The sequence below is a fragment of the Saccharomycopsis crataegensis genome (genome assembly GCF_037102585.1).
Source record: "Saccharomycopsis crataegensis DNA, jcf7180000000083, whole genome shotgun sequence".
In the NCBI taxonomy this organism is placed as follows: domain Eukaryota; kingdom Fungi; phylum Ascomycota; class Saccharomycetes; order Ascoideales; family Saccharomycopsidaceae; genus Saccharomycopsis; species Saccharomycopsis crataegensis.
In genome coordinates this window covers 378,256-399,394 of record NW_027043828.1, presented here as the reverse complement: position 1 = coordinate 399,394, position 21,139 = coordinate 378,256, and the positions used below count along the sequence as shown (strand labels likewise).

The following is a 21,139-nucleotide window of genomic DNA, read 5'->3' as shown; positions in this document are numbered from 1 at the left end:
TTATTATTATTATTATTATTATTATTATTATTATTATTATTATTATTATCATAATTATTATATAGTGCCTAGCTTATATTTCATTGTTTGAATGTCAGCACTGAGTCGGGAATTCTATTTCCTGAATCATCATTATCATCACTGAGATAAAAGCTTGTTTTACCACTTTTTCAAGTCTCGATTATTGGTCGAGGACATAAATGTATAAAAGATCGTATGTTTGGTTTGAGACCGTTAGAACAATATCAGTATAATCAAATAATACCATTCTAAAAGGTAATAAAGAAGTGACCCACCAATTCCAGCCCCTAGAAGATCTTTGAGAAAGTATTCATTTTTCTCAACGTAGAGCTCTTCTAGACACTTCTTTAAGCCCACTGAAGGGTATTCCCAATAATATGACCATCTGTAGGGAATTACTTCCCCAAATGATGTCTTTACCTTTCTTTAATTTATATTGGGACTGACGATCACCAAAACGCAAGGTTTCAAACTGTCTCTGTCAGGTATATATATAATATACAGTACTAATAAGAAAATACTTTCACAACATCCATTAAACTTCAAGCCACATGACAAATACATATCCATAGTATGTGTGTATATATATATATACGCAATTATTCCACACTCCCTGCTCAAATCCATCCTCGATGCTGCCCACCTTCCCTTATCTCAAGATCATCCGGGTACGACCTCCATGTAATGGTTTTGGTTACGTCTTTAAAACGTAACGTGATAGTTGTAATGGTTTGGTTGGGTAACATAGTAGTTAAAGTATATTAAAGAAGAATAAAAACTAAAAGGAATAGATGAAGTAAGCTTTTTATAGGTGAGAAAAAGAAAGTAAGACTTACCTAAAAAGGAACTCAAAGGGAAATAAAAAGGTAGTCGGAGATAAGGAGGTTGTCCGAGATAAGGAATGGAGTTAAATAAAGAAGAGAGAAGAAAAGATAAGAACAATAAAAAGAAAGAAAGAGAAAGAAAAGTAAAAAAGTGTCTAGATCATTACAATAGTTAATGTATATTAAAGTAGAATAAATTAAAAGAATAGGTGAAATAAACCCTATTTATAGGTGAAATGGGACAACAAGATGAAAAGAGTAAAAGGTAAATAAAACTTTCGGAGATAAGAAATGATAGAGAGACAGTGATTGGTGGAATAATGGAATGGAGTTAATAAGAAAAGAAAAGTAGATCAGCACGTAGATCATTACAATATATATAATACAGCACAATTTGATACTCACTGGTTGTTAACAAGAGATTAACACGAACCGGTAATATTCATTTGGTATACCACAAAATGTTTCTTACACAGTCTCCACTAAGAAAGACACCTGTGCATCATTTGCCTTGATAATAACATCCTTTGAGTAACACTGCTGGTTTGCCTAGGCCAAGATTGATCTAGATCGATGTACATTCTGCATTTTTTCATCATTTTTTCAATCAATTCTTGAGGAATATCTGAATAATATTCATTCAAGTAGATTTATTGGATACTTCTTGTAATTTCTTCAGCTTACAGATAAACTCTAGCGATAATGAAGATCATGCTGCTCCTCATATACAAATACAATGAGTGCGGGAAGGATGCTGTCTAATCTATAGCTTGGGCCGACATTTGCCTAATCGGCTTATACTGGTGATTTTCTTTTATTGGTTTTACAATAGCTTATTCTTGAAGTGTCTTTTCTTCAATTGACAAAAAACCCTTGCATATTCCTTACACCCAGAATCGAAATTGTTCTTGGATTAAGACCTGCTATTGTCTATTGTTTGCGTCCCAATCGAAAAATGTTCACCCAGTGAAGCATTTCTTAGTCCATCGAAAGTGTTGTTTAGAATAAGTTATTGTAACATGTCTATCATCTTAATTATCTCTATCAACCAACTCCCCAGTTCTCAAATTTATCTCATTCAGAGACCTTCTATTATCTAATCTCTCCTTTTTATTCCATCTTTTGATGAATTCGTCAGCTCCATCCTTTGACACCACATAAAGTCTCACAATCCAGTCAATGATTGGGATTTGCGGGGTTTGTAGAGTGATCAATTCATTAATGGTTTTCTTCTTTCCCGCCTTGATGAGACCCCCGCTAATGGTTTCCATGTAAACCTGGACGTTTTTAATCGACAATTCAGGATGGTTGGCAAAATTTTCTGGAGCAGACATGTAAGGAATGCTCAACATTTCAACGATACTAGACAATTCACCAACTTTGTCAATGTAGCAATTATACTCCAAGCTTGGAAACTCAATGATCCCATCGAAAATAAACTGCGACTCAATGTCAAACTTATCCTCTAACCTAAACTTCTTGTAATTGTCACCAGAATCCTTGGTGAATACTAAACTCATCCCACGTACCTTCATTGCTTCGAGGAAAGTCTTGTATTCTTTTTCATTCTTTTCTTCACGTTCTCTGGCTTCATTAATTTTATCATCCGCCTGTTTGAGAATCAATTTCATTTCCTTGTCCTCTGGCAGAAGTTTCAACCCAAATTCAACGGCGTCATGGGCTTCTTGATATTTTTGAATCTTTAAAAACGCTTTCGCCATTCTAAAATACGCTTTGACCAATGCTGGGTCCAACTGAAGCGCTTTCTGACAATCATTGATACATTTTCTATAATTCTTTAGCACCAAATTACATTGAGCTCTATTCAAATACAACTTGGAGTCGATATCTTTTATCCCACACTTGACGTCTATTCCCTTGGTGTAAAATTCAATGGCATTATGGTACAGCTTTTCCCGGTAATGTTCATTCCCCTGGTTTCTAAAGTTTGTTGCCACTTCATCTGGCTCACCTTCATAGGCAAGAGCCTTCAACGCCTCAAGAGCCTCGTTATCACCATCTTGATCGTCGTATTTTGTCATGAAGAACGGAGTTTTGTTCAATTCTGCCACAAGTGCGTCCATATCCTTACTCTTATCTTGTTGAAGCTGGGGTGGTAGTTGGGGATCTAATTTCCCAGATGATTTCTTAGAGGCCAGTTGGCCCGGAAGCATAGGAGCTGGCATCGTCTATGTGTGTTATTATCTAAGGGTATGTATAATGTATATCTTTAATATTGATCTCTTGTGGAGGATGAAAAATCGTTCAAATCAACTTTTTTTTTTTTTTTGGGCATCGCATCATTCCGGGTAAAAAAAAAAACAAGAAAGCGAAGGATTTTGAAAGGATCAAAGATAACAAGACAATCAATCAAAATGACACAATTTTGTCTTAATAATGATCCTGGAAGGGAGATATAATGAGGAGATCGAAAAATTGTATGTCGTTTTGAAACAACTGAGTAGTAATGATAGTGTCGAGGATTCCTGGGGGAAATTACACACATTGGAATTGCTCACCCGAGACACCATGAAGTATTGTTTGATCAGAAAGGGCTTTGAGAATAAAGATGGAGACAAATGTTACGCTTCGGAAGTTACAATAAGTTACTCTAGGTCTTACTGTGAGCCAATAATGCATTTCAGGTTTTATGACACCAGTCTCCCCGATACACCGATTAATGAAATAGAGAGTGTTCTTGAAAAGAAACTTCTAAATACTGAAGAATTCACAGGATTTCAAAGATCTTCGCAACATCCAAGACATGTCATAAATCCTGATATTCATGGGCTCGCTGATCCAGAAGTTCTGGATATTGATGATGTTTTGGAAGGCAATGATGAGGTACCACAAAACAATACCATGGACCATATTTTCATCTATTTGACCCTAGACTATCATACGGTGCTTGACCACCTGATATGGTTTTTCTTACATCCTTGTGCCACGAGAGATATTGTACCCAAGAATTCCCAAAACTATTTGATCGCATGGTTCACAGTATACGGGAAACTCATTGATTTCAAGGTTGATCAGCTGGAGATAAAAAAGGTTTTGACCATCTGATAACCGACGTGAAACCAACGAAAAAGCCAAAAAAAAAACCTCCAAAAAAAAGCACAAGGAATAGAAAATCATGAATCAGTAGAGCTAATTTAAAAAGTATTCTATAATCCAGGGCCTGTAGGAACATCTAGGTGATGATTTCTTTATGAAATTTGTAGAGAGTTAAAACTGGAAATTGATAGAAATTGACGACATTAATTCAAAGAAATCGACAATATTCTACTGTAAATGACTAACAAACTTAGAGAGAAGCCCAGCTTTATCTGTTTTGAAAATAGTGAGACTTGAGTTGGACACTGTATCTCAGATTAGATAGTGCATATTATCGATAATATTCAGTGATATTGGTCGTTTCCATTTTTAAACTGTTTTTATTTACTGTATCTATATATATGGCAGTACCATTATTACACTATATCACTTTTATATATATATATATATTTGTTAAACTGGCTGATTGAAATGTCGGTGGTTATACCGGCAAATATTCTCACGTGCAGAGTCACGCCCTCACCACGACGCGGTTGTTTTTTCTTTTCATCTTGTTTTAATAATTAATCTTTTCATTTCAATCTTGTTGTTTCGTTTACGCTTGTTCCTCACACCCTTTTTCTGATTATTCTTCTGTTTATTTTCTTCATTGGGAAAACATCAAACACAACCATGGCCTCGGAAGATAATATCAACTATTTTTACAATTCAATAGCATCGTCGGGTCTTGATAACTCCATCGACGTCAACGATGTCGCAAATATCACCAGGGATACTCAGTTAATTCTGGCGTTTGAAGAAATCTTATTCAGAAACAAGGAAGGTCATCCCTTGGACGCGGTTAATTCATGTCAAAGATGCCGGAAGTTGAAGAAAAAATGTACCAAACACAAACCAAAATGCTTGAATTGCTTCAAAACCAACTACGAGTGTATTTACGTCGAAAAGACCAAGGACGGTAGAATTGTCACTTCGACTAGTGGCAATAAATACGTTAATAAACTCGCACCAAGTCAAACAATTATAAATGATACGATTTCTCATGTTGGAAATCTCGGGGATTTGGGTCCAGTCGTCCAAAGAAACCATAATCGAGGCATCTTAACCAATATGACAATTCCCCAAGGCACGTATCCCAAGCGTACCGGGCTTAAAGACTCTACCCTTGGAGATAATATTAGCATTGAACCCGTCCATCGAAGCTTTGAAGATGGGGTACAAACTTTCAGAACTTCTAGATCCAATCCTATCGCTAAATCGCCAACCCAAAGAGGTATGACCAACGGAATGGGCGTGATGAAAGGTGATATATCTTCTGCTATTAGATCGGTGAATTCAACAATATTCTCCCCATCAATGTCTTATAAACCAGAATTTTCTCCAGCTCTTGGAGCAGCCCCGCGTCAACATATTGCCCACCCTTTTATGGTATCGCCGCAACCACCATTGCAAAACCAACATCATCAACAAAAAATTATTTATCAACAACAACACCAACAGCAACAACAGCGACAGCATTATCAGCAGCAAAAACCACCACAGCTCGCCCCAAACGTTGGTAGGTCAATGGGCTCAGCAGCGATAGGTCAGCCGCCGCCAATTGTTCTTCAAGCTAACCAGCAAGCAGTAGACTCATCGCAAGGCCCAGCTTCTTTCTACGCGTATCCTTACGGTGATGTGGTGATTGATTGCTTTCCTAGTCCGTTTGAAATTTTCCACAAGAAAAAACAGGATTCGCTAACCAAAGATTATCCAGGTAATGATGGTTTACACGATGATGGTCTGGAAAGTGATTATGGAGAGGATAGGGGTCTTGAAGATTTCGAGGCTGAAGAGGAAGTCGGCGAATATTTTTCGAAACCGGGTGAACATGAACATATTGATCCTTTTTTATTCGATAGTATTTCTACATGATAATGAGTGTACGCTTTTCATCTTCTTGTCGGCTATATTAAATAGTTTTTGATTAACTTTTGTTGAATGGATTTCAGGTATTTTTTTTTTTTCCAAATTGGCTGTAAGCTACTATTATGAGGGAATTAAAACTAGTGAAGCAATACCTGATCAATCAAGTATTTGCATCACTTTCTGTACCGACAGTTTCACTCCAATAGGTATGATATAGACCGAAACCACAAAGTATCTTCTGTATACACTCTTTCCAATTGAATGGTTGTGTTGCTAACTTTTTGAAGATTATTATAATGATAATGTTCTGTATATCCATCAAGACTATCTTTCTTTAGTATTAATTAGTATAATACGAAGGATATACGATTCAATGGTGGGAATTTGGCTACACATGAAGACTATGGGAATCTATGGTATTCTAACAAAAACAAATATTTTGGATAGCCAAGTTCTTTGAAATCATTGCACTCTTTCTCTCATGTATATCGTACTTGATTATAGTGACCAGCAAACCGAGTTTTCTTGTGGATGTTCCTACAGAAGCAAGCAGTACTGGACTTACTTTTAGGAACCAAGCTCTCAGACATTATAGCTACTGGAACTTCTTTTATATATCATCGTCTATCCCATTGTGTCTACCTATATCGCAATATATAGCAACTTTTATCGTTGAGACCTCTCATTATTATAATAGAGAAAACCAATTTTATTTTGGTGAAAAACCCTTTTTTTTTGTTGATGAAAATATTGAAGTTAATAATATTAAAAAAATGTTTTTTTTATTTTTTTGATTAATTTTAAAACAATTTTTGTTTTCTTTCTTTTATTTTTGTGTTGATCAACTGGTCAGTTCTCTGAAGTAATAATAAAAACCAAATTGTTACACCCATGTATTCCAATTAGCCAGATTTTTGCTTCCAAGTCGGGAAAGTTTGCGTTGATAGCGTAAATAGCATTTGATCATTTTCATTATTGGCTCAGCATGGATTGGGGCAATCAAATTTTTCCCTTTTAATTCAATTGGGATATTCAATAGTAACCATAAATGTACAGATAAAGGGTGTTTGATGAGGAAGTGGGTCATTTTAATTTTATTTTGTTTTTCTTTTCATTCATGTTGATGATTATCAGCGATGGTTGTGTGACCGCAATATCCACATTTGTCGTGTTGGAAATAAAATTATTCAATTCCCAAATTGTGAACATGGGTAGCCAGGGCTTGAATTCTGGTATTTCAACCTTTTACTAGTAAACCAGTACCTACTCAAGTACATGTCTCAATGAAAAACTTTGATTTCTCTGTATTGATAAGTAAACTAGTAAAAGGTTGATCGAATTGAATTGGTGTTTAATAAGGGTAATTAGCATAATTACCATCCGAAATGTATTTTTAAGTGCTCATCATTAACAGAAACTTCAAAAATAGCAACCGTTGGAAGTTTTCGGTATAAATTGAGCAAGTAGTGCTTCAATCTCTAAATAAGCGGGATTGTAATATAAGCCTGGTCTCATGTTAATCGATGGATTGAGAGTCTGATATCATAATCCAATCTATTAATGGTTGCATCGGATGAAATAAAATAAATTGTTAAAGTAAGTATAAATACTATGTAAAGGTTTAAGGGTGTCCTCTAAAATAAGAATAATAAAATGGAAAAACGAGAAAGATCACTCTATTAACGTAGTTCGATCTTCTCTTAGAACTATTGGATAGTTCTAAAAAGTAATAGAAGATAATAGAAGATAATAGAAGATAGTAGAAGGTAATAATAATAAAAGATAATACAAGATAATAAAACAAGAGCATGACATATGTTACAATAACAGAGCGTTTTTGGAAACTTTCCCTGGGTCAGAATTTGGGTAGGAGACTACTTTCTCGTACAATATATAGTGGATTAAAATTTTCTGATTATCTTTTATATCCCATAAGTGCAAATTACAGTTTACGACACCCCAAGGCATTATAATTATATAGCCAACATAACACGACTTGGTATTCAGATGCAAATGAAAAAAGAAAATCCGGAGAGCGTAGTGCTCCTTCTATAGCAGCATTATCGTGACAACAAACCCAGACAAGACAAGACATTAGAAAAATGATGAGCAAGAAACAAGATAGCGAAGATAGGAATTGATAGAAAACAACATTAATAAAACCCAAATAAACACATTAGTAAGTAATTATATGGCAGCAACTCAAGCGGAGGTAGCAAAATAGAAAAAAAAAATGAAAAAAATGAAAAATAATATAGCATAGCTGGATACATTGTGACGAAAACAGATAAGCAAGTATCGTATAAAAAAACCACAAAATCTCAGCTATTGGATAGTTCTAAAAAGTAATAGAAGATAATAGAAGATAATAGAAGATAGTAGAAGGTAATAATAATAAAAGATAATACAAGATAATAAAACAAGAGCATGACATATGTTACAATAACACAGCGTTTTTGGAAACTTTCCCTGGGTCAGAATTTGGGTATGAGACTACTTTCTCGTATAATATATAGTGGATTAAAATTTTCTGATTATCTTTTATATCCCATAAGTGCAAATTACAGTTTACGACACCCCAAGGCATTATAATTATATAGCCAACATAACACGACTTGGTATTCAGATGCAAATGAAAAAAGAAAATCCGGAGAGCGTAGTGCTCCTTCTATAGCAGCATTATCGTGACAACAAACCCAGACAAGACAAGACATTAGAAAAATGATGAGCAAGAAACAAGATAGCGAAGATAGGAATTGATAGAAAACAACATTAATAAAACCCAAATAAACACATTAGTAAGTAATTATATGGCAGCAACTCAAGCGGAGGTAGCAAAATAGAAAAAAAAAATGAAAAAAATGAAAAATAATATAGCATAGCTGGATACATTGTGACGAAAACAGATAAGCAAGTATCGTATAAAAAAACCACAAAATCTCAGCTGTTGATTGATAGCAAGCAAGTATCCAGCCCTTCATGCCGAACCGATACAAAAACATAAGTGGCAAACCAAGCAAGTCGAAAGACAACACCAAAAGTGAGAGAACAAAACACCGAACCGCTCAATACTCATATGTACTCATATGTACTCATTGCATATCTCGACAAATTTTTGGATATTTCCTTCCAAAGTTGAAGATTCATTCACCATACCATAGTCTATCCAAGCAACTCTTTCGTCTGGAGTAACAATGAAATTTTCTCTTTTAATATCACCGTGATTGATACCTAAACCCGACAATAACTTCAATTGATTAATTCCAAACTCCATCAGTTTCTCGGTGATTTTACCGCCTCCAGGAATCTCTGTCATAAATATTGCAGGTCCACCAAACTTGATGGAGGCCTTGTCGAACAAGCTAACCCGTGTGCCACAAAACACAATTTTTGGGCTAAAAATAGTATTGGCTTGTGACTTGCAATTGTTATTGTAGGCTTCAATCTGCCTATATGAGCAAACCTCGTTGGTGTATTGCTCAGCAGCAATGCTCAAAATATCTTCATAAGAAAACCCTAGTTTTCTAATTTCTCGAGTTCTGGCATACTGCAGTAGAAAATCCGCGTCATACACTTTTATGATAATTTTCTCACTCCTGGTTTTTATCTTAGGCAACTGTGGGAAAATTTTCTGGCAAGCAGCGGTGTTTATAGATGCCACAAACGACAAGTGGGAGCTACCATCTTGTAACTCCTTGATATCACTGGCGTAATGACCACGAGTATTTCCGGAAATTGTTTCACCCGCAGATCCTATTGATCTAATAGTTACTCCGAAGGGGAACCTTGAATTTCTGTTCTTGACATTTTGTGCCGAGCCGTTCTTCTTCATGAATATCAGCTTGTATTTTTCGGACTTATCTCTTGCACTATTTTTTTGATCAGCAGTGTAATTCACACAGTGGTGTATCAAACTTCCCAAAATCAAATTGATTGTCTTATTTGAATTTTCTACAATCTTGTAGAAAATAGGGATTGGAACTTCCATAAGTTGTTGCTTGAGGGCCCCAGCCTTTTTTTCAAGCCCCTCTTTTTCCTTTTCTAAATACCTTCTTCTTGAATTGAATACCTTGAATTTGTGACCATTGGTTTCGTTAAGAAGTGCTTCGATTTCTGCTATTCTGTCATTCATCTCTTGAAGTTCTTTCCGCTTTGCGGAGTTCGGCTCCTTTCCTTTTTTCAAAGCGTCCTGATCAGGATCTGCTAGCATGAAAATAATATGAACAAAGTAATCGGTAAGCACACAAACATCATTAGTACTGTTCAACATATTAACAACCACCTGGCGAACTAGCGACAGATCTGTAAGAACATCATTACGAATGTGTTTCTGTAGCCCGTACTTCTTTAGTTCAAAAAACATGCATGCTTCACCTTGGACTCCATTGAAGACAGGGAAAACTGAGATATCCGGACGTAGTGAAAAATTTTCTGGTCCCTTCACGGATACTTCAGTCCAAAAATAAACCTTTTCGTTAAAACTACCAAGGATAAGCTTAAGTTTATTTGACATCAATGCATCAAACTTAAGTGAAACAGTGCTCTCAGTAAACTTATTGTCAGTCCATGACTTCCCTCGAGTGTCAGAGAATAAGTCCGCGTAAATATCATCGACTTCACGAACACTCCCCTGATGAAAAATCGACGATGCTACATTTTGATTGCAGTATGATGAAAATTTTTCTATCAAATTATCAAAAAAATCATCAGGAAAGGGTTGCCAATCAACCGAAAACTCACCGTAGTAGCTGTAAATAGCAGCACTAATTGAACCTTTGGGAAGTGTGGTAGGCACATAATCCACGTAGAGAGATTTCTTTGGAGGATCTGGCGCAGGCAAGTTGAGAAAGAGCTTCCATAGCAGCGATGCGAGGTCGGTGGGATTTGGGCCATTTCTTTCTCTCTCATTACATGCTTCTCGTTTCATATCTAAAACAACATCAGCTCTTAAGCTTTGATCATCAAGAATGTCACCAAGGTCTAATGATAGACCTTGTGAATTTCTGATTTTGGATTTTATCTCATTTATTGCAGACGCTATTCTCTGTTCGTAAGCTTGGTCGCTCATATTGACATCAAATCATTTACTGGTCTTGTTCTTGGATTATCATGGAATGGCTTGTTAAACAAGAGCAAATTCAGGGAAGGAAACTGGAACTTTAATGAAAGATGAGGAGAAGGGTTTGACACGATGGGGTGCCACACCCACAGTCAGGTATACCGTCCTGGTGGTATAACAATAATTTATTCCTATTGGAAACCAGAAAGTCCAGAGATGGTGGGATTACAAGAACCTTTTTGAGTAATGGGCTTCCACTTGCAGAGTTAAATATAAATAGCATCATAGAATATAGACAAAACTGCAACAAAAATAGATTGCGTTCCCCAAAATATTGTGGTGCCAACCAACTAAGCATTATTCGCAATCTTCATTAGTCCTCGAAACCAACTCTATGTAAAACATTAATTGGATATTATGTTACCGCCAAGTTTTTCAGTTTTTTCAACTTATTTCAGCCTCCCATAAAAACAATTCTCAACCTTCAAACTCATAATTGCACACAATCAGCAAGCTTCAGCTGCTCCAGAAAGCCTGGCATATTAAGTAAACCATACTTGCAAGTGCAGTATATACATGTTCACAGATAATCCAGCAGACATACCGTAAACATGATCCATTGAAATGTTGCAAATCATGAGCGACGAGCACCATTTAATGGGGATCCACAGCAACTTCCACCTTCCACCTTGCAGCTAACAACTAACAAACTGGCTTCTATGTCCCTGGTGTATTTCTTGTATTATGAAAGCCTTCGCAAGCATTCGATTTTTCATCTCACAATTTTACATCCTTTTCAGTGTTACCCATAGTAGCTGCTAATCGATATTGGGTGGAGTTAAAGCGAATCTGACAACTATGTGTAGGGATGATTAGAAGAACTAACATCTATTTGTCCCACATTCTCGCAATACTCTTAGAATATACCCCAGCACATAATTCAAAGATCTTGACAAAGATTTCAAAATGCAAGCTTTCAATATTTAATCCATTGATAATGATGATTGTAGCACTAGCAATACTGTAAGACATATATCCTCTATGATGCTGTATGTAACGAAATACCCTTCATGTTTCTTACCAATGACGAAATGTTTATCGCAATGCCTCAAAAAGCTTTGTCGCTACATGTTCCATCTTGACGTCACTTTTTTCTTGACCCAGTGAGATTACCCTGCATAAATGGCGGGACGGTGAAAAATAAATTTTTTCAAAAAAATTGTTTGATCCACTTTGCACCTTAGTTTCCGACAAGGCTTTCTTCAAAATGTCAAACCTTTTGGAAACCGTTCTCAAAACTGATTGTAGTTTTTTTGTAACGAATTCGCCTCCATTGTCTTATATACACACCAATTGTTGTATTTTATGGTACCAATTTTGATTCGAAAATTTACAGATCGAATATTTAGTAGTTACTCTCTCTATCTATAGATATATCTGTTATAGAAACCTCAAGTACTCATACTTGAGTCCTTAACTCATGCTTTAATAGATATATATATTATTTGCAACATCCATAGGAGTTGCTGCGACTTGATGTGAGGAAGTAATTCTCTGCAAATGGTTCGATCACTGGAAGTATCCTTCTAATGAGGTTTAAAGAAGTGTCTAGAAGTGCTCTACGTTGAGAAATACTTCTTTTTCTCAAAGACCTTTTAGGGGTAGGAATTGGTGGGTCACTTCTTGATTACCTTTTTAGAATGGAGTTATTTTTGACTGTGAAATAATTATCATCACCATCAAATAACACCTTTATCCCATTTTTTTTTTTTTTTTTTTTCATATAAACATATAAATACAATCGCAATTATTGTGATTTTATAAATTACCTACTGAAGTTAATTCATCAATAGGATAGATTGCGTATCAACTATCAACTAATGCTTTAGAAAGCTTTACCAATATGGATATATAACTAAACAAACAAATGAAGAAGAATGAAGCTCCATTAACATCTACAAATGATAAAGGTAATAATATTACTCAACAGAAATTAATTAATTGACATTGATTAAGGGAGATATTATTAAAATTATTTGAATTTATTACATAAATTAGGATATGTAATATTTATTACATAATTTCTGTTTTGAGTACTATTGTATTTAACTTGGGTATAAGTTATTAATAATGAGTCACTAATAAAAAAATATTTGTTTGGACCATATCTTGAACTATTAAAATATAAAATTCTTAATATTAAGAATTATTATTTATATAATTGAAGACACCACACTATAACAGAATATTATAAAATGGTATTCTTCATCTTCTTCTTCTCAAAGTCATGATTTCAACATGATGATATTATTCAAGAGACGCAATAATAACCCATATATAATACAAAAAAAAAAAAAGGTCTTCTTGAAGATACATCCTAACTTACAATTGAGGCCCCTCTTGCCTTGTCTTTCCTTTCCTTTCTAGATAATATACCATGAACTGTGTGTATTTCATCATCAAGAGAATTCATGTTTATCCAACCATTAAGGGAGAATGTATTAATTCATCAAGAGAATTCAAATCGTTTCTGTCTGTCAAACCATTTGGGAGAGTGCAATTATCCAGCAGGACAATCCTAATATCTGTCAAACCATCAGAGAAATCATTTTCTAAACCACACCGACGATTTGATTTCTAAAACCACTTCAAATGTCATTCAATTTAGTAGACAAAAAACAAAAAACAAAAAACAAAAAACAAAAAACAAAAGCCATAAGAAACAAAACAAAAAAACAAAAAAAAAGGAAGAGTGAATGAAGTATTGCTCTTTGAATCATCATCATCATCATCATCATCCGAAATTCCTAATCCATCATCGATGATCCAATTCTTATAATATATTATGGATGATTCAATTTCCCAAAACATTATAAAGTGATTCATTTCCTTGAAAACAACAAACAACAAACAAACAACAAACAAACAACAAACAAACAAACAAACAAACAAACAAACAAACAAACAAACAATACACCCCACCCCTCCTTCACTTCATTGCAGATTATCTATCCCCCGATCGATTATATCTTACTGATTATCTATCTCTCCAAAAAAAAAAAATTTTTTTTTTTTTTTTAACCCATTCATATTACGAATCATTCAATTTCTAAACTGTTCATTATCAAAAAAAAAAACTCAATTTTTTTTAAGCCGTTCATTACTATTGATCCAATCTATAAATAAACCATTCATTACCAACAACTCAATGTATAATAATAATAATAATAATAATGTATTTCACCTTCTCATCTTTAAAGTGCACGGGATGGTATTCTTATTGGAAGTTTTATTCTTGTTGAAAGTGGATGATATTCTTATTGAAAAGTGTTATTTTGATATTCTCATTGGAAGTAAGTAAGTGTATGAGGGGTATTTTTCATATAAATAATAATTTAATGATGATGATGGTTCAATTACAGAGGGGGAGGGGGAGGAGGATTGGTTTAGACTATTCATTCATTATCAACAACTCAATTTTTTTATACCATCCGATTTCTAAACCATTCATTACAAATCACCCCAATATATATAAACCATTCGGATTCAGTTCAATGTAATATTTATTACCCAATAACACCCAAATCGAAATTCTTTTTCCCTTCTTCACAACAAATTATCCCCGAAAAAACTATCCTTACCACCACCACCACCACCACCGGTTTGTTCCAAACTCCCCCCGTTCAAAATATTCAAAAGCCGGTCCTCTTTCTCATTCTTCCCCAATAATCCTCGCCCATCGTTCTTTTGAGAATCTTTCAACATTTCCCCCGTCAACTGTTGCATGAATGTGTCGCTGCTCACAATGGTATTCGAACCAATCACCAACCTGATCCCTTTGGCCTTGTATTTCTCATTGAGAAGCCCAATGACCCGTGATTCTTCATAAGTGATCCCACCAATGACGTGCACCACAATATCTTGGAACTTCTCATTGGCGATGCTCGAGGTGGAATAATTGATATGATTAATTCCTGAATCGACGGCTGCTGCCCCGTTATTATTATTGCCATTATTATTCTTGGAATATGGGTTGAGTACCGGGTACAGCAGCCCTTGGAGACGTTTGGTGAGGACATTATGAAGGATATGAAGTAATCGAGGCCGGTGTTGCATGTAAATACTGGTATTGTTGGCATCCTCATAATCAAAACTATCATCGATCGCATCGTTATTACCGCCGTGCTTGTTGGGATTGGAAAAGTCTCCCAATTTTTTAAGCGACGAAATCAAGTTATTGGTGTTTTTAGATGGGGTGAAGATCGATAAATTAGAATTCGTTGGGGTATTAACATTAGTAGAATTATTAAAATTGAAACCTGGAGCCTGGGAGGTGGAGGAAGATAAAGAAGCAGAAAAGGTTTCCTCATTATTATTATTATTATTATTGTTGTTGTTGTTGTACAAACGTTTGTTGTACCCGGCATATTTCAACACAAAGTCAATGAGTTGGATCTTGGTGGCATTCACTTGTTGTTGTTTCAAAATATCCACAAGCAATGATAATTGGTTTTGTTTGTAAGTTTCGTAACGTAACGCGTACACCATCACGAGCTTGACTTTGAAATTCTCTTGGATGTTGAACATCCCAGTATTGGTTTTTTTGAATTTCCCATTGACGAGAATGCTCCGGACATTGTTGAAATCCTCGGCATGCTGGGAGAAATCGTGTTCTCCTCCGACGCTAAGGTACTGTTCGACTTCACTGACTTCCCAAAGATTGTTTTTCCCGATTTTATTATTCAATTCCGTGGTGATGGTGATATGTTTGTTGACATTATGTGACAATTTCTTGAACTCGGGGTAGTCTTGCAAGAAATTCTTGAGATCGTCCAACGAGTTCAAACTGTTCGAGCTGTTGGTTTTCAGTTTATAAACGTTGACGAGGGCCGAGATCTTATCAGATAAATCGGCAAAGTTCAAATACATTGACTCGGCAAAGAATTTGTCGTTTTCCACATTGAGGATGATCTTTGTGAGTTCAATGTCGTCGTCGTGTTTTGTCGTCGTGGTCGTCGTTGTGGTCGATGGCGACTCGGTTTTCATGTACTGGGTCAAATCGACAATGTTTTTATCGATCCCCAAATATTCATGGATCATCGATTGATAAGTCCAAGGAGTCAACAACGGGGTCAATGGGTCGTTTTTCCGGTCCAAGATTAGCAATAATGGCTTGGTATCGGATTTTGGGAACCCGTTGAAGATGCTGAACGCGTTGGAATTGTGGTTGGTCAATTCGTAAAACACTTCATTGGCGGTGCGGAGCGCGAGTTTCGAATTGCTTTCGAACCGGATGATCGGTTTCATTTTCAATGATAATAGTATTGATAATAACTGATTGGACGACAATGCCGACGACGACGACGACAACAACAGCAACGCATTACTATCATCATCACCACCATTCATTGACACCAATGGCCTCAGTTGAAACAAACTCGAGTTGACAATTAGATAGTCCCAGAAGATCTCTTGGATATGCAGGATCAATTCCAAATCATCGCTCTCGGCGATTTTCTCTAACTGGGATTTTTTAAGGAAATTCGAAAAAAACACATTATACCGTTTATATTTCGGGAATTTCAACTCGTCGCAAAGGTAATTGATCGACTGGGCGCTGGGGCCAACAAACACAATACAATTGAGGTGGCGCAATTTGTCACGATTGGCAATATTCGAGAGTTTGTCAATGAGGAAAATGTTATTGTTGAGAAGTTCCGATTGTGAGGAGATGATCAGGATGATCGATGCGGTGTGGTCGTCTAGTAAAAGCACGTTGATGTTGTTCCCGGGGAGATTGCCCTGTTGCGATTGCGACACGCTGAGGATATGGTTGATGTAGAAGTGACCGATTTTAAGAAGATCCATGATGATGATGATAAAAAAAAAAAAAAAAATAATAATAATTTTGAAGCAGCGGTGTTGAGCTACTAATGGGGAGTGGAAAGTAAGAGAGAGAGAGAGAGAGAGAGAGAGAGAGAGAGAGAGAGAGAGAGAGGCGGTATGTTTTGTTGTAGTGTGTTTTTATCATTTCTGGTGATTTGTTGGTTACCCGGTGGTGATGATCATCTCAATTACCCATGGCCATTCATTAAATGGTTCAATTTATTCTACAATATACTACTATTAAAATAAACACAATCATCACAAAGCCTAATTATATATATAAATATAGTGATGAAAAATAAAACAATTGATCCAAAAAAAAACAAAAAACATTAACATCGCTGAAAAAAACAAAACACACAAGAAAAAAAAAACAACCAAATAACCTATCATTCCAAAATCAAATTGAAATCATGAAACGTCTTTCTAATATCTAACAAAGAACTCGAGTTAGAATTAGTCATCTTCACCCCATTGTCTTTAGTCTCTCCACCAAATTCGTTCCATTTATTCTTAAAGATCCCCAGCTTATTCTTATTATGATCCTCCTCGGCATTGCCGAACCCACAACTTGGGTACATGATATTCTCCACAAGATTGTCCACGGAAATATCATTCAAACTTAATTCTTGCATCTCCTGCCCCTTCGTATGGTCAAGAATAAGGTCTTTTCTAATCCCAGATGATGATGATAATTCTGGGGGGTTCATTCCATGGTTGATTTCCCGATCAGTCCATTCGGATAATGGATCCAATTCGAGGGTTTTATCAGATGATATTTTGCTTCCATGGTCAATGGTGATCGATGATTTACCATCAAAAATCTTATCAACCAGAACATGTTCCTTATCACCATTTTTGGAAACCCTCTTGATAAATAACGAATGTTTGTTAAGGTTGTTATTATTACTATCCAAAGAATTACCTCGTTGACGATTTTCAGTAAATAACGAGTGTTTGTTATGGATTTGACTTTTACCATCCAAAGAATTGCCGCGTTGTCGATTTTCAACGATACCATTACTACTTCCTTGACTCATCTTCACTGAATCCCGATTTGAGAAAAGTGAGCCTGAAGAAACCGAATCTGATGGGGTCATTTTCACCCCGGAAGAAAACAACGAGTCCAGACGTTCTCGACCCCCGCGAGGACTGGTGGTGTAACTTGAGACTTCGTCGTCGTCATCATTATCAACAACAGCACTACTGATGGATGGATCATCATTATCGGGGGTAATAATAATACAATCTTCAGGGTTGTTATATTTGTCATTAGGATTATTGTTATAATTTCCACCAAGATTATTGTGATAATTATTATTAGCATGCTCCGGAGGACACAACTCACAAACTTGCTGCTGGATTTGATGGAACCATTTGCGGTAAAACCCACCAGATGATGATTTGCCATCGCCACTATGAGAAGAATCAAACTCATAATTCTTTACCAACACCACGAGGACTTTGATGATGAGTTTGAGGGAATCTTGATATAGCGCGCCTTTATACTTATAATGCTCCTTGGTGACCTTTAAAAGGAGAGAGATTTGGAAAAACCCATGTTTAAGCACGTCAAATGGCACAAGCTTGAAACCGTTTTTAAACGACGATGCCGAAGATTGCCGCTTCACCGATGATTCAACGATCGAATCAAGGGATTTGAAAAATTTCGATAATTGGAACTCCGATGGCCCATTGCTGGAGAAAAAATCGTCGATTTGTTGGTTCAACAACGAGGTGCAGAATGGGGTGGAGGAACATACTTTGAAATTGATGTTGGGACCCTCGCCAGAAAATTGATTGGTCATCACCGACGAGATGAATTCCTGTTCCACCGACTTGACATTGATCAATCCTTTTTGCTGTTGTTTTCTGTTGGTATATGATGATGATGATGATGATGATGATGAGGCGGTGGTTGTATCGGAATTGATGGAATATTTCCGACGTTTCACAGGTTTTTGCTCGTCATTGTCTTCGTCATTATTATTATTATTATTATCGGTGTGGTCTTTTTGTTGCCAATCTTCAAAAAGCCCACTGGAATTGTGGAAATCGTTGTTGATATAATCAATCAAGATACAATATGATAAGAATTCTCGAATCACCGTACCAAGGTGTACCATCCAAGTATCGCTTTCTTTGGCCACTTTGAATTTCGTCAATTTATAAAAAATTAGGGATTTGACATATAGGTAAATCATACTGGATTGGATGGCCGCCAAGGGGAATGACGATTCTTCGACAGTTGGAAGGTAATTGGTACCACTACCACTACCACTACTGGGCTTTTTGGCAAAATGGTTTTTCCAATTTTGAATTTCTCCAGTGGGGATCTCATGGAAAAGATTATGATCCACGAGTTTTTTCTTCCATTGATCTAATTGATCATTCAATTCTTGGAGTTTCCTCGGGGATAATAAGAAAAGCTCGTTTTCCCAGTTTGGCCGGTTATTGCCAGCATTCTTGTTTTTGATTTCTGTATCATTACCATTATGATTGGTGAGGCGGTAACTTTCATGGTTGAACAACACCATTTGGTTAACGATTTTGAAAAATTCCACGAGTTGGCACATTGGCTCAAGGTGGGGGTTGAGATTTAGTACGCTGGTGAGTTCGGGGATTTTATTGTAATAACTGGCGCCGTAATGGGTTTTCATAAAGTGGTTATTTCTGTAGTCACCGGTTTGCAAAATGAGCATGCTATTCAAGACATAGAGCCCCCAATACACTCTGAGTTTCAAGTTTTGGGTGGTATAATCATCATCGGCAGAAGCAGAAGCAGAAGCAGAAGCGGAAGCAGAAGAGGGGTCTACCGGTTGGAAAGCGGAGTTGATGACTTGTTGTTCATGGTTGACAATATTGGTGGTAAAGGTATCGGAGAATTTGTGGGGGTCGAACTTGACGATACTCGAGGCGTTTTTGTTGATGGCAAGAATGTTGATGAGATAATTGTTGATGATCGATGATAGTTTGACGAGGAATGAGACGTTGGTGGTGCTTCTGGATAAAAACTCATCTTTGAAGTTTCCGGGGCAAAGATTGTTGAAGGTGTGGTTATTATCGTAACAAAGTGAAAGGTAAAAAAATAGTACCAAAGTTTGGAGTAATTCCAAATTACAATCGTTGAAGACGTGGACTTTTGTGAGAATGAGTTTTTTGAGCAACGCGTAGTCATAATTGAGTTTGAAAAATTTCAGGCCATTGGTGGTTGTGGTGGTGGTGGATCTTGAGACATTTGGAGGATTATGGAGCAGGAGGATTGAGTAATTGATGTTGCCAATATAGATGATCAATAGTAATTGGATTTTGAAGTAGACTGAGGTTTCATTGATGGAGATGTTATTGTTTTTATCATCATGATGAAGATTGCCAAGCAGGAGGGAGTTATAGTGGAGGACCAAATGTTTGAGTTGGTTTTTGAATTTCTGGTAATTGGTGAAGAATTCGAATTCGTTCATGATGCAAAGGAAGTTTTTGTTGATATGATTGAAGTAATTTTCAATGAGTTTGTTGATGATGATGATGTTTTTATTGTTGACGGTTAGGTAGCTACTGGTGTGGTTATTTTTTGTGGTCAAGAGGAATAATTTGAAAAGAATGGAGTCTAATATTAGGGAGACCGAGTTTTTCTCGACGAAATCGTCATTATTATTATTATTATTATGATTATTATTATGATTATTATTATTATTATTATTGTTGTTGTTGTTGTTACAATGTGAATGGTTGTGAGTGGATGGTTGATAATCATCATCAATGAGAAATTGTTGGAAAAGATTGGTCATGTTGTAATTGAAGAGGTTCTTGCCTATGGAGATACCGTTGGCCACAACGTTATTGAAATGGTTGTTAGTTTTTTGTGAGGTTGTGGTTAGATTAGTATTATTGGTATTATTAGTGGTTATGCCAGACTTATTATTGATGGAACCTAGCAATTTATCCAATTCTTCATGGTTATCGAGCAGGGACAAGAAATTTGAATTTGAATCATTGTTGTCGTCATTCGAGGTAATTTCTTGTTTGATGAAACTGACCAATTTGAGGTTTTCATTTTGTAAGAAGATGAGGTATTGTTCGAGGTTTTCGGTGTAACCTTTGGGGAATGAGCGTCTGGTCAATTTGTCGCTGGTTTTGCAATAAAAGCCGATTTTCGAGCAATTGGAGCAACTGGGTAAGCTACCGTCACACTTGATTTTTTTGATACGGCAGCGGTCGCAGGCCTGGGAGATTCTGCTGGAGCCATTTTTAGGATTTTTGATGAGTTTCTGGGGCATGGTGTATGGTGAATGGTGATTGGTGATTGAGGGAGTAAGAGAGAAAGAAAGAAAGAAAGAAAGAAAGAAAGAAAGAAAGAAAGAAAGAAAGAAAGAAAGAAAGAATT

The 21,139-nt window shown here is 36.1% G+C and overlaps 6 protein-coding genes across 6 annotated transcripts; 2 read left to right on the top strand and 4 right to left on the bottom strand. All coding sequences in view use genetic code 12, as the record gives it.

Moving 5' to 3' along the window:
- Positions 1–1,876: 1,876 nt before the first annotated feature.
- On the bottom strand, positions 1,877–3,031 carry CNS1 (HSP70/90 family co-chaperone CNS1; the record flags this gene model as incomplete). Its single annotated transcript, XM_064996600.1, has 1 exon — positions 1,877–3,031. One exon carries the CDS (start codon positions 3,029–3,031, stop codon positions 1,877–1,879), a length of 1,155 nt encoding a protein of 384 aa, XP_064852672.1.
- A 211-nt stretch (positions 3,032–3,242) lies between these two features.
- Positions 3,243–3,911, top strand: DASC09_029960 (uncharacterized protein; the record flags this gene model as incomplete). The annotated part of the gene is made up of 1 exon (XM_064996599.1): positions 3,243–3,911. One exon carries the CDS (start codon positions 3,243–3,245, stop codon positions 3,909–3,911), a length of 669 nt encoding a protein of 222 aa, XP_064852671.1.
- Positions 3,912–4,574: 663 nt separating this feature from the next.
- DASC09_029950 (uncharacterized protein) lies at positions 4,575–5,816 on the top strand (the record flags this gene model as incomplete). Its single annotated transcript, XM_064996598.1, has 1 exon — positions 4,575–5,816. One exon carries the CDS (start codon positions 4,575–4,577, stop codon positions 5,814–5,816), a length of 1,242 nt encoding a protein of 413 aa, XP_064852670.1.
- A 3,076-nt stretch (positions 5,817–8,892) lies between these two features.
- Positions 8,893–10,878, bottom strand: DASC09_029940 (uncharacterized protein; the record flags this gene model as incomplete). The annotated part of the gene is made up of 1 exon (XM_064996597.1): positions 8,893–10,878. One exon carries the CDS (start codon positions 10,876–10,878, stop codon positions 8,893–8,895), a length of 1,986 nt encoding a protein of 661 aa, XP_064852669.1.
- Positions 10,879–14,475: 3,597 nt separating this feature from the next.
- VPS45 (Vps45p) lies at positions 14,476–16,737 on the bottom strand (the record flags this gene model as incomplete). The annotated part of the gene is made up of 1 exon (XM_064996596.1): positions 14,476–16,737. One exon carries the CDS (start codon positions 16,735–16,737, stop codon positions 14,476–14,478), a length of 2,262 nt encoding a protein of 753 aa, XP_064852668.1.
- Positions 16,738–17,144: 407 nt separating this feature from the next.
- Positions 17,145–21,032, bottom strand: DASC09_029920 (GAL4-like domain-containing transcription factor; the record flags this gene model as incomplete). The annotated part of the gene is made up of 1 exon (XM_064996595.1): positions 17,145–21,032. The coding sequence occupies one exon, from the start codon at positions 21,030–21,032 to the stop codon at positions 17,145–17,147; it is 3,888 nt and encodes a 1,295-aa protein (XP_064852667.1).
- Positions 21,033–21,139: the final 107 nt, after the last annotated feature.